This window comes from Narcine bancroftii, chromosome 8, assembly GCF_036971445.1.
Source record: "Narcine bancroftii isolate sNarBan1 chromosome 8, sNarBan1.hap1, whole genome shotgun sequence".
Lineage (NCBI taxonomy): Eukaryota > Metazoa > Chordata > Chondrichthyes > Torpediniformes > Narcinidae > Narcine > Narcine bancroftii.
The window spans coordinates 57,943,733-57,956,739 of NC_091476.1; the positions used below are offsets into that span (position 1 = coordinate 57,943,733).

The window sequence follows — 13,007 nt, forward strand, 5'->3', positions numbered from 1 at the left end:
AATTTTGTAATTTTATAAGAGATCAAATTCAACAGTATTTGAAAACAAATACAGATTTGGTTTATAGTAAATTTATTTTGTGCGATATTTTATAAGCTTATATAAGAGGACAAATTATTAGTTTTTCTACTAAAATTAAGAAACAGTATACTGAGGAAGTTGATAAATTGGAGAAAGAGATAAAGGGTTGAGAAAGATATACAGAGGGACCCAACTGAGAAGAAAAAGATAGTTAATAAATTTAAAAATGCATTATAATTCATTACAGACATAAAATGGAGAAATACAAAAAACTAGACAAAAATATCATGAACTGGGGAAAGAGCCCATAAAGTATTGGCATGGCAGTTAAAGACAGAACAGGCTTCTAGAAAACAATGCCATATGAAAATATTTAAAAATTACATATAAACCTCAAGATATAAATGATGCTTTTAAGGAATTTTATGTGAAATTATATACTTCCAAGTCTGAAAATTATGATGTTAAAATTAATTATTTTTTTAGCTGAACTTCAGTTACCTTTTTTTAATACTCAAGAACGTGATGAGTTTTACTTTTATAGTTAGAGAAATTGTTGATGCACTTAAATAAATGTGGAATGGCAAGTCTCCTGGTGAAGATGAATTTAAATTGGAATTTTATTTAAAAAATTCAGGATTTATTAATGCCTCTTTTGATGGATATTTTCAAACAGGCTTTACCAGATTCATTTTCTAATGCAATTATAACAGTTATTCTTAAGAAAGACAGAGATCCATTAAAAACTGAATCTTACAGGTCTATTTAATTGTTAAATGTTGATTATAAAATTGCAGCTAAGGTAAAGTATTTACCAAGTTTAATTTATTTGGATCAGGCTGGATTTATTAAAATTCATTATTCTGAAGACAATATTGCAAAATTAATTAGTTTGATTCATATTTCTCAGAAGAAATCCAACTTGGATTATCATTAGATGCTGAAAAGGCATTTGATAGGTTAGAATGGAGTTTCTTATTTAAAGAGTTGGAAAAATTTAGGCTTGGACCAATCTTTATTAGTTGGATTAAATCTTTATATAAAAAAACCCTCTGCCAGAGTGTGGACAAATGGACAAATATCATCATCATTTCTATTAAGGAGGTCTATGAGGCAAGGGTGCCCTTTGTCCCTGGCATTGTTTGTATTAGCTATTGAACCTTTAGCACAATTGATAAGATAGGATGGTAACATTAAGGATATTAAAATTAATTCTTAAGAATTTAAGATTAATTGGTAATATGCCAGCGCTGTATCTCCAGTTATATTGTACTTATCTCTCATTTGTTCAAAGGATAAGAATCTACTTCCTGAAAAACAATTTTCTATTCTTTTAATCCCTTTTTTTTCCCCATTCTCTAAAGGAAAGGTTATCTATTGTAAAAGGGAGTAGCTTATTTTGCAACAATATTAGTTTTGGTAATTGATAATTTGTTTTATTTCTTTCTACATGAATCTTCTTCCAAATATTGAGAAGATGATGTAGTACTGGAGAAGTTCTATGTTGTACCAATTTTTCGTCCCATTTATATAATATGTGTTCAGGTATCTTTTCCCCTATTTTATCTAATTCCCTTGTTTGATAAAAATCTGATAGGTATCTTAATTGTGCGGCTCTATAATAATTTTTGAAGTTTGGCAATTGTAAGCCTCCTTGTTTATACCATTCTGTTAATTTATCTAGTGCTATCCTCGGTTTCCCCCCTCTCCATAAAAATTTCCTTATTATTTTCTTTAACTCTTTGAAGAATTTTTCTGTCAGTTGTATTGGCAATGCCTGAAATAAGTATAATATCCTTGGAAAAATGTTCATTTTAATACAGTTTATCCTTCCTATCAGTGTTAGTGGTAGATCTTTCCAATGTTCTAAATCGTCCTGTAATTTTTTTCATTAGTGGATTGTAATTGAGTTTATATAATTGGCCTAGATTTTTGTTTATTTGTACACCTAGGTATCTTATTGCCTGCATTTGCCATCTGAATGGAGATTCCTTCTTAAATTTTGAGAAATCCGCATTATTCATAGACATTGCTTCACTTTTATTTACGTTTATCTTGTAACCCGACACTTCTCCATATTCCTTCAATTTCTTATATAATTCTTTTATTGATAGTTCTGGTTCTGTTAAGTACACTATAACATCATCCGCAAATAGACTGATTTGAAGGGAAGTAACCTTGAATATGTGATTACAGATAAAATGTTAATCAAAAGATTTATAACAAATATGTATATTAAACTGCAAGAAAAGGAGAATGAGGAAACAAATGGTAAAACTAAACAAAAATGGGAACAAGATTTAAATATAAAGATAAAAAAGGAAACATGGGAGAAATTATGTTCTGGAACGATGAGAAATACAATAAATACGAGGCTACGTATGATACAATATAATTGGTTACACAGACTATACATTACACCGCAAAAGTTAAATAAATGGGACCCAACAGTATCTGATAGATGTTTTCGATGTAAAAAAGAAATAGGAACAACAATTCATGCAATCTGGACATGTGAGAGAGTAGAAAAATTTTGGGATGATCTCAATCAGATATTAAATAAAATAACAGAAAACAATATACCAAAGAATCCAGAGATCTTTCTCCTAAGTAACATAAAAAACAAAGAATTTGGAATTGATTTGGAGGATGCACAAAAAAGATTTGTTAAGATAGCTCTAGCCGTAGCAAAAAAATGTATTATGTCAACCTGGAAATTGGAAGATAATTTGAAAATACAACAATGGTATATAGAAATGAATAAATGTATTCCATTAGAAAAATTAACATATAGTTTAAGAAATAATATTGAAATATTCGAACAAATATGGGAGCCTTACATTAAATACAATAGCGAAAACCTACCGGGGACAAACATTACCTAATTTGATGGAAGGAGAAGGAAAGAAAAGAATGGACTCAGTAGAATTTCTGGTGTATTTTTGTTGAATGACAACATTGTCTGACTGGTTTAATGCAACCTAGATTGTATACCTAAAATGGATGAGAGGGGGGGGGGGGGTGGGGGGTGGCCTGGGAGGAGGGAGGGGGGGGGGGAGAAAAAGTCATTGTATATGTGTGAAAAAGAAAAAGTGTATATCATGGCTAATGTGATTTATGGTGTGAAAAATAAAAAATTTTAAAAAAAAAGAATTTAAGATTAATTTATTTGCTGATGATGTTTTGATTTATTTAACAGAACCACAAAATTCATTAAATTCATTATATGAGACTGAAATAATATGGAGAAATATCAGGTTATAACATTAATTGGAATAAAATTAAAATCTCTTCCCATCATTATTTTACCCTTTGCATTGGCTAATTGCATAAAAACATCTTCTATAAATTTTTCATCATCTATATTTGTTGCATATATATTAATCAAAGTCCAATATTCACAATAAATTTTATGATTTATATAACCATATAACAGTTTATGGCATGGAAACAGGCCATCTTGGCCCTTCAAGTCCACGCCAGTTCACTCAAACAACTCTGCTAGATACCCCCCCCCCCCCGCCACCCCCCCCCCGCCTATTCTCCACCCATAACCCTCCAACCTCCTCTTATGGAGAATCTTGTCTAGATGATCTTTCCAGTAAAAAAGAATTTGATATTTGTCTATTTATAATTACTCTAGCCAGAATTCCATTCAACTACCACTCTCTGAGTGAAGAAGCATCCTCTAATGTTTCTCCTAAAATTACCTCAACTTATGCCCTCTTGTTTCAACCTCCCTGCTCTCAGGGGGAAGAGTCTACTTGGATCTAATCTATCTATTCCCTTCATAATTTTAAACACTTCTATCAAATCGCCTCTCAAACGTCTACGTTCCATTGAATAAATTCCTAACCTCTTCATCTTTCTCTGTACTCTAGGTATTTTAAGCCAGGCAACATCCTTGTAAATCTTCTCTGCACCCTCTCCACCTTATCTATATCCTTCCTATAATTTGGACACTAGAACTGAACACAATACTCCAAACCTGGCCTCACCAATGCCTTAAACAGTTGCAGCATCACTTCCCAGTTCCTATACTCTATGTTATGATTTATGAAGGATAACATATCAAATGCCTTCTTAACCACCCTATCAACATGGGAATTTTGGAAAGGATAAATGATGAGATAGGTACATGGGAAAATTTCAGCTAAAACACCTTTGTATCAGAATAAACTTTTTCTTTTTACTCTTAATAATCAGATTTTGAAAAAATAGAATCAGAAAAGAATTAAAACAGTACAAGGTGGTTATGAAGCTAGTTATTTTATTTCTTTTCAAAGAATGAAAAAAAATGAAATTCCAAATAAAACTTTTTTTCAAGTTAAGGATTATTGGATAATTTTGGACATACTTTAAGATGACAATCAAAATTTGAAATTTTGCTTATGGAAGACAGTACAAATATATTTATTTCAGAGATGTATAAATTATTACAAAGATGCCTAAATTAGATACACACAAATCAAGATTAAAGTGGGAAAAAGATTTGGGAATAATAATTGATCAAGATGTATATGACTCAGATTGTTAATGTTAGTCCATTATAATTTTATACATCAGTTGTATTTATCTACTCAAAAATTAAAGAAATATTGTTTAATTTCTTGATTTATGTTTTAGATGTTGTAAAGAAGTAGGTTCTTTTTTACATTCGACTTGGTTATGTGATAGTGTTCAATTATTTTAGATTGGATTAAAAATGAAGAGGTAGAGAGGTGTCTGGATGTCAGTGCATGGTCTGAGGCCAAGATGGTGGCGCCTACGCTCAGCAGCGGCCACGAGGGGACTGCAGATTCCTAGGGATAAGCACGCTGGCAAAGGGCAACAGAAATGGGGAGCAGCGGCAGAGATGATCCTACAGGACGGTGACCATGGTGGTGGACCAGTGAGGGGCTCTACAGCTGAAGGAGACACACAGGCAGTGGACTGTTGGCAACTTGCCACACCAGGCCACAGGCTGCTGGAGAGACTGGCTTGAGAGAACCAGGTATTGGAATCAGGATTCTGAGGGGAAGAAGGGTTCCTGTTGGTGCTAAAGCTTCATTCTGGTGTCGGAGGTTCGGATCTGGATTGGGTGGCCAATGGATCGAACAGTACTCTGTGCGGCTGCAGAATCGCTGGTCTTCTTTTTCTCTGTATGTAAGGGTCACTGGGTAATTCTAATGGCAAATTAGTGTAATGCAGGTACACAATCCTTTATCTGGAACCCTTGGGGGACAGAGTGTTCCGAATTTCGGATTTTTCCGGATTTCAGAAAAGCCAGCTGCCCCAGATTTGAGCCCACCTGATTCACGCTGCCGTATCCACCCCACCCCTTCCATTCACGCTGCCGTCTCTCCCCCTCACCTACCCAAGTTGCATTGCCGTCTCTCCCCTTCACCTACCCAAGTCGCATTGCCGTCTCTTCCCCTCGCCTGCCCGAGTCGCGCTGTCGTCTCTCCCCTTCACCCACCTGAGTCGTGCTGCTGTCTCTTCACCTCCTACCACCCTCCCCCCCCCAACCAGTTTTTGGAGCTTTCTGGATTTTAGATGTCTGTACCTGTATTACATTAGATTAGATTGAACTTTCTTGTCATTGTGCCAAGTACAGATACAAAGCCAATGAAATCCAATCAGCATCTAACCAGAGACCAGAGAATAGAGTTATTTACAAGGAACTGTGAATAAAAGCAAGTGCTCCAGCAGACAGGTATAAAAGTACTGACAGTTCAATATGGGTGTAATATCGCTCAGCACTGTGATGTTCAGCAGGGTCACAGCCTCAGGAGCAAAGCTCTTCCCGAGCTGCTGGTTCGGGAGCGGAGGCCCCTGTAGGACCAACCGGAGGGAAGGAGAGTCAAAAGGCCATAATTAGGGTGAGATGCCTCCTTGATGATGCTCTTCGCCCAGCCCAGGCAGCATTTCTGATAGATGTTCTCCATGGTGGGCAATTGGGTGCTGATAATCCACTGGGCAGTTTTCAACACCCGCTGGAGGGCTTTACAGCCAGATACAGGACAGTTGCCATACCACACTGAGATGCCGTAGGTGAGTATGCTCTCCATCAGTATCCTGAGATAGAGGTGAGCTTTCCTGATGCTGTTGTGCCTTTTTGGTTAAGATGGAGTAGTTCAGGTACTAGGTGAGACCATCGGAAATGTGGACAATGAGGAATTTGAAGCTTGACACACGTTCCATTGCAGCTCCACTGATGTAGATAGGTGCATGAGTGTGGCTTCCATTACAGCCATGTAAAGAAATATTACATTTCTGTTTTATTACATGACAATAAATAGAATCTGATCTGAGCAAAAACACAATGCTGGAAAACTCAGGTCAACGTTTTGGGCTTGACCCTTCATTAGACTTTGATGAAGGACTCAGTCCCAAAACGTGGGTTCTGTATTTTTACCTTTGCTGTATAAAGGACACTGTTTGACCTGCTGAGTTTTCCAGCATTGTGTTTGTACTTCAACCACGGTGCCTGCAGACTCTCGTGTTTTACTAGTATCTGATCTGATTCGGTTGGGATGAAACTGTAGGTGAGCTGGTCACCGAGTTTGCAGATGGCACCAATATTGGTGGAGCTGTGGGTAGTGAGTAGGGTTCAGCCAGATGTGTAGTAGGAATAGGATGATGTTGGTTGGGGATTTAATTTTCCTAACATCGATTGGGAAACACAGTGAAAGGGCAGGATGGCTTAGAGATTATTCAATATGTTCAGGACTGTTTTCTGCGGCAGTTTGTGGAGATGCCCACTAGAGGGGGAGCAGTGTTAGCTCTGTTGATAGGGAATGAAATAGGGCAGGTGACAGAGGTGAGTGTTGGGGAGAACTTGGGATCTAGTGATCATGGGTCCATTAGCTTTAGCTTAATTATGGAAAAGGATAGGTCAGGTCCAAAGTCGAAGGTCTTCGAGTGGGGGAAGACCAGATTTGAAGAAATGAGAAGGGATTTGCAGAGTTGTGTGGGCTGATCTTTTTTGCCAGAAAGGATGTAGAGGAAAATTGGAGGGTATTTAAAGGTGAGATTTTGAGAGTATAGGATCTTTATGTTTCAGTCTGGCTGAAAGGCAAGACCAAAAGTTCAAGGGAGCCATGGTTTTCTAAAAAAATTAGGAAGTAGGTTCAGGATAAGAGGGAGGCCTATGCAAAATATAAGAAACAATAGATGAGATATATGATCATTACTTAGATTGCAGATCCTTAAGAGGGAAATTAGAAAGGTATGAGGTGTCCATAGCTAATAAGGTGATAGTGAATCCTAAGGGTTTTTACAAATAGGTGAACAGTAAGAGGGTTAAGGATAGAGTAGGGTCACTGGAAAATGGTAACGGTGGACTATGTGAGGAAATGTATGAGATGGGGGATATATTGAACGATTTCTTTCTCATCTATATTCACGAGGGAAAGGGACATTGGACTACATGAGATTAGTGAGGCAATATGGAAAAGATAGGGATTAGTAAAGAGAGGATTTTGGAGCTTCTAGGGTCAATAAAGGTGGATGTCTCCTGGTCCTGATGGGATTTTTCCCAGGACATCAAGGGAGGTTAGGGAACAAATAGTGGGGGCTCTAACAGTGATTTTAAATGATCACTGAAGGAGGGTGTGATACCACAGGATTGGAGGGTTGCAAATGAAGTCCCATTTTTAAAAAAAGGCATTATCGACCAGTAAGTTTGACTTCAGTGGTGGTGAAAGTTATGGAGGGCATTCTTAGAGATAGTATGTATAAGGATAGGCAGGGATTGATCAGGAGGATCAAGCATGGGTTTGTGAAGGGAAAGTAATGTTTGATGAACCTTGTTGAGTTTTTTGAAGAGGTTACAAGAAAAGTGGATGAAGGTAGGGCAGTTGATGTGATCTATTTGGATTTTAGTAAGGCTTTTGATAAGGTTCCGCATGTAAGGTTAGTAAGGAAGATTCAGTCACTAGGGATTAATAGAGAGATAGTGAGATGGGTTCAGAGATGGCTGGAAGATAGACAGCAGAGAGTCATGGACAACTGTCTGTCAAAAATGAAGCCTGTGACGAGCGGTGTGCCTCAGGGATCAGTGCTGGGTCCCCTGTTGTTTATCATTTATATTAATGATTTGGATGAGGGTGTAGTTAACTGGGTAAGCAAATATGCAGACGATACGAAAATAGGGGGAGTGAAGGTTTTCTTGGATTAAAGAAGGATTTGGTTTGATTGGAAAAGTGGGCTGAAAGATGGCAGATGGAATTTAATGTAGACAATGCTGCAATTCGAAAAAAATAACCAAAATAGGACATATGCAGTTAAGGGGAGGGCATTGAGGAACAAAGGGATCTTGTATTTATGGTACAGAGCTCTTGAAGGTGAATTCCCATGTAGACAGGGTGGTTAAGAAGGCATATGGTATGCTGGCCTTCATAAGTCATAGTATAGAGTATAGGAGCTAGGAAGTGATGCCGCGGCTGTTTAAGGCATTGGTAAGGTCAGGTTTGGAGTATTGTGTTCAGTTCTGGTCTCCAAATTATAGGAAGGATATAGATAAGGTGGAAAGGGTGCAGAAAATATTTACAAGGATGTTGCCTGCCTTACAACATCTAGAGTATAGAGAAAGATTAAGGAGACTGGGACTTTATTCATTGGAACATAGAGGGGATTTGATAGAGGAATTTAAAATTATGAAGGGAATAGATAGACTAGACGTGAGCAGACTCTTTCCCCTGAGGGCAGGGGAGGTTGGAACAAGAGGGCATAAGTTAAGGGTAAGGGGGAAAAACTTTAGGAGAAATGTTAGAGGATGCTTCTTCACTCAGAGTGGTGGCAGAATGAAATGATCTTCCAGAGGAGATAGTTGCGACAGGGTCCTTTCTGTAATTTAAGAGAAGGTTGGATGTGTACATGGATATGAGGGGGTTGGAGGGTTATGGGTGGAGAGTGGGAGGGGGGAGCTAGTGGAGTTGTTCAAGTGAACCGGTGCACACTCAAAGGGTCGACATGGCCTGTTTCCGCGCTGTCAACTATTATATGGTTATATATTGTTTTATGGATCAGTTGGAAATGGCCTGTTACCATAAACATCAGTCAGGCACAGAAACTCTGCACTGACTGCCCCTCAAAGAAAATATCACTGCAAACAATCTACCACAGAGCCTTCAGCAATCCCCATAACCTCAACTGTCATCACAAGTCAGGTCCAACATTGGCCATCACCACATCGTCCTCTGCCTTCAATCCAGGTGCTGAGACCACATTCATTGTGATCCTATTCCAAAACACGTTTATTTATATATATTTATTTAACATTACATCTTTGTGTACATATAATGTGCTGTGCACTGTGGTCTGGAGAAATGTCTATGTACAGTCAGATGATAATGAAATTGAGCTTCGAGCAGAATCTGCAGCAACAAGGAGACAGTTCAGAGAGTGTCGACATCACTGGGGAAGTCCAAATCTCATGGGCAAACAGAAACACCAACATTTCCAAATTCACACATTTGTTGGGGTTTCACGCTGAGTTTGAGCAGCATTCCCACAGTGCTGTTTTGTGGGAACTGGGCTCTTCTCAGTGGAGTGTTCAGCATGGCTGGCCATTTGGTGTCCCTTCACGAAGCCTGCAAGCACGGTCATTTACTCAGCATTGACTCCAGCTGTGACTGCAGAGAAGCCAGCTGGAAGAGGAAGGGACACGATCTCAGCAATGGGACAGAATGATTTGCAAATAAAACCCCCTTGACAGCAGTGTGATCGGCCACAAACCCAGCCCCACATGTACAACTGCCCAACACAAATAGAACCAATGAATAAATAAAACCAAGGGAAGGAGGAGGGCAGGTGGGACAGAAGGAAAGAGAGAGGGATGATCGTGAAAGAGAGAGGGGACAGGTAGGCCAGATAGGCGTTGGGGGTGAGAGGTGGGGAGGCTGGAGAGAGGCCAGTGGGGGTAGGAGCTGGGTAGAGATATGCGAGGAGAATGACAAAAGAGGTGGGGGAGAGGGGAGACAAGGGAGGGGATGTGCAGAAGAGTGTGGTTTCCATGTCACCTGAAGCTTCTCTTTCTCTTCTTGTTGTTTAATCTCATCAACCACAGCCTGCAGGCGATTCTGGATGAAGAACAGAAGACTTTTAAATGGGGGGAGGTGCTGGTTTTAACATGTAGCAGGTTTTTTTTCAACAAGCAGGCCACACAGAGACACTGCAACAGCTGGTCACATGACACAATGATAGGAGCCTGGATGATCAGTGTCTCGAACAGGCGAACAGCAGACCTATCTTTGGAAGTGATTGAGGCGTGGCCCTCATACCCCGCAATCACACCGTGTCATACGTGGAACAGTTAGCTGGAGGCTGACCTTCTCCTCATCCTGTCAGCCAACATGTGCCCACATCTTCCTGAGCCACAAGCCCAGGTGAACACAGGGCAACGTAGCGGGTCCCAAACACTCAGGCCCGGTAGCAGAAGGAGGTAGGGAAGGTTGGAGACAATATGAAGGGACTGGGATCAAACACAAGATGTGGAGCCTGGGGCCTGATGGAAGAGAAGTGGCAACAGGGATGGTGGATGGTTGTGAGGGGGAGAGGGAGATGGGCAGGGGTAGTGAACCTGCTTCTGCAAATCTCACCTTCAGAGCCAAGTTCTCCACCTTCATGATCAGGTCTTCCTGACGCTTCCTCTTCTCCTGGGTCAGCTGCAGTTTCTGCCGCAGGTTCTCAATCTCGTACCGGAACTCCATCACTGTTAGGCAAGGAGGCAGCTTGGAACACAGCTTGGAGTTCAGAGGCATGCCATTGCAACCCCATCCTCACTACTACCCCAGGACTGATGAAAGATGAGGGCCACGGCAGAGAACCACAAACATTGGGTTGACTCAAAAAACGGTCGTTGTCAGCCAAGGGGGCCAGCAGAAAGGACTGGGTCACAGAGCTCACACTCACACAAGTAGTGTTTCCCTTAAAGATTTCACCTTACACCATGTCCTCTCTTTCTTGTCTCACTGACACTCAGTGGAAATACCCCTTCTAATTTTTGAACTCTGTCAAATCTCCCCTAATTTTCCAACTCTCCAAGAAGTAAAGTCCTAACCTGTTTAACCTTTCCCTGTAACTCAGTTCCTGAAGTCCAGGCAACATCCTCGTAAATTTTCTCTGCACTCTTTCTATCTTATTGATATCTTTCCTGTAGTTTGGCAACCAAAACTGTACAGAATACCTCAAATTTGGCCTCTGTTACAGAGTTCTGTGTTGTGTTACTGGCCTATGCACAGGCCCCAGGCCTGTGTGGTTTTATGTTAAAAAGTGACAGTTTGCCTTAGAGAGCCAAGATGAAGGTGGACTGCTGAGAGAGTGGGAGATGGACTGAGCATGTGCAGAAAATGATCTAAAAATTTCTGGACTTGGACGATAAACCACCACTGGGGGTGCTGTGGAGTTGAAGGAGGCCCAGAGCACGAGTCATGGTCTGGAGGACAGTTTAGAATGTTGGGCATTTCAAAAAGAGATGAACATTGCGAAGGTAGCCAGTGGTTCCTCCCTCTGCAACTTCAGATCTTTGCTTCGGTTGAGATCGAAGTTTTGTGAGTCTTGTGTGTTTTGTGTTTGTTTTGTGTCTAAGTTTTACTGTGGGCTGGTTGAAAGTGTAGCTTTGACTTTGATTATGTATGTTATATTTAGGCTGGGGAATTTATTAGTTTTACACTGTTATAGAGATTTGCATAGTAACCAGTGGGCATAAAAGAGGGGATTTTGAATTAAAGTTTGAAGGTGAATTTTTTTGTTAATAAAGTAATTGTTCATTTTTATCCCTGTGTGATATGCCTTCTTTGTGGTTGCTGGTTTGATCTTGTAACACCTCACCAATGTCTAATACAACTTAACCATAAATCCCAACTCCTATTCACAATACTTTGATTTATAAAGACCAATATGCCTAAAGCTCCCTTTACAATTCTATCATCATGTGACGCCACTTCCAGGAAATTATGTATCCGTATTCCCAGATTCCTCCGTTCTACCGCACTGCTCAGTGCCCAACCATTTACCATGTGTGTCCTTTCTTGGTTTATCCTTCCAAAATGCAACACCTCACACTTGCCTACATTAAATTCCATCTGGCAATTTTCAGCCCATTTTTCCAGCTGGTCCAGATCCCAACCTTCCTCGCTATTCACAACACCTCCAATCTGAGTGTCAACTGCAAATTTGCTGATCCAATTTACTACATTATCATTCTGATCATTGATATCGATGACAAACAACAATGGTCCCAGCGCTGATCCCTGAGGCACACCACTAGTCACAGGTCTCCAGTCTGAGAGCCAATCATCCACGTTGAGCCAATTTCAAATCCATTTTCATCCTGAATACTGAGCGACTGAACCTTTTTGACTAACTTCCCATGTAGGAAAAGGCCTTACTAAAGTCCATGTAGACATCACCCACAGCACTTCCTTCGTCAACGTTCCTGGTCACCTCCTTGAAAAGCTGTGTAAGATTGGTTACTCATGATCTACTGCACCCTGTTTACTGTAACTAATTAGTCCCTGTCTACCAAAATATTTGTGTATGCAATCTCTTGAAATACCTTCCAACAATTTACACACTATTTAAGTCAGGCCTATAATTACCCAGATTACTGCTAGAGCCTTTTTTTTAAACAAGAGACCACCACCTCACCCATGGCTAAATACCTCTGCAATTTCTACACTAGCCTCTTTCAAGGTCAGAGGGCATATCTTGTCAGACCCTGGCAATTTCTCCACCTTTATTTGCCTCAAGACAGCAAGCACCTCCTCTTCCAGTAATCTGTATTGGGTTCTTGTATTGTCTCACAGATGTAAAATATCCACTTAAGATCTCTCTAATCTCTTTTGCTCCATACATTTGCCCTTGCCTTGCTTTTCCTCTTAATATACATGTAGAAGTCCTTAGGATTTTTCTTCACCTTGTCTGCCCAGAGCAACCTCATGCCTTCTTTTAGCCCTCCTGATTTCTGTGTTTTCTTTCATTTGTTCCTTGCTGCCGACACC

General features: G+C 39.9%; 1 protein-coding gene across 2 annotated transcripts in view; it reads right to left on the reverse strand.

The window, feature by feature from the left end:
• Positions 1–9,242: 9,242 nt before the first annotated feature.
• Positions 9,243–13,007, reverse strand: part of taf7 (TAF7 RNA polymerase II, TATA box binding protein (TBP)-associated factor) — a 313,475-nt gene continuing 309,710 nt past the window's right edge. Inside the window, exons 10-12 of one of the 2 annotated variants that reach the window (XM_069893794.1) lie at positions 10,605–10,717; positions 10,026–10,085; positions 9,243–9,653 (exon numbers count right to left, since the gene is read on the reverse strand). In XM_069893794.1, coding sequence (XP_069749895.1) covers positions 9,609–9,653; positions 10,026–10,085; positions 10,605–10,717 — 218 coding nt within the window. In that variant the 3' untranslated portion in view covers positions 9,243–9,608. The remainder of the gene's footprint in view (positions 9,654–10,025; positions 10,086–10,604; positions 10,718–13,007) is intronic. The other variant, XM_069893795.1, reaches the window with a different exon arrangement.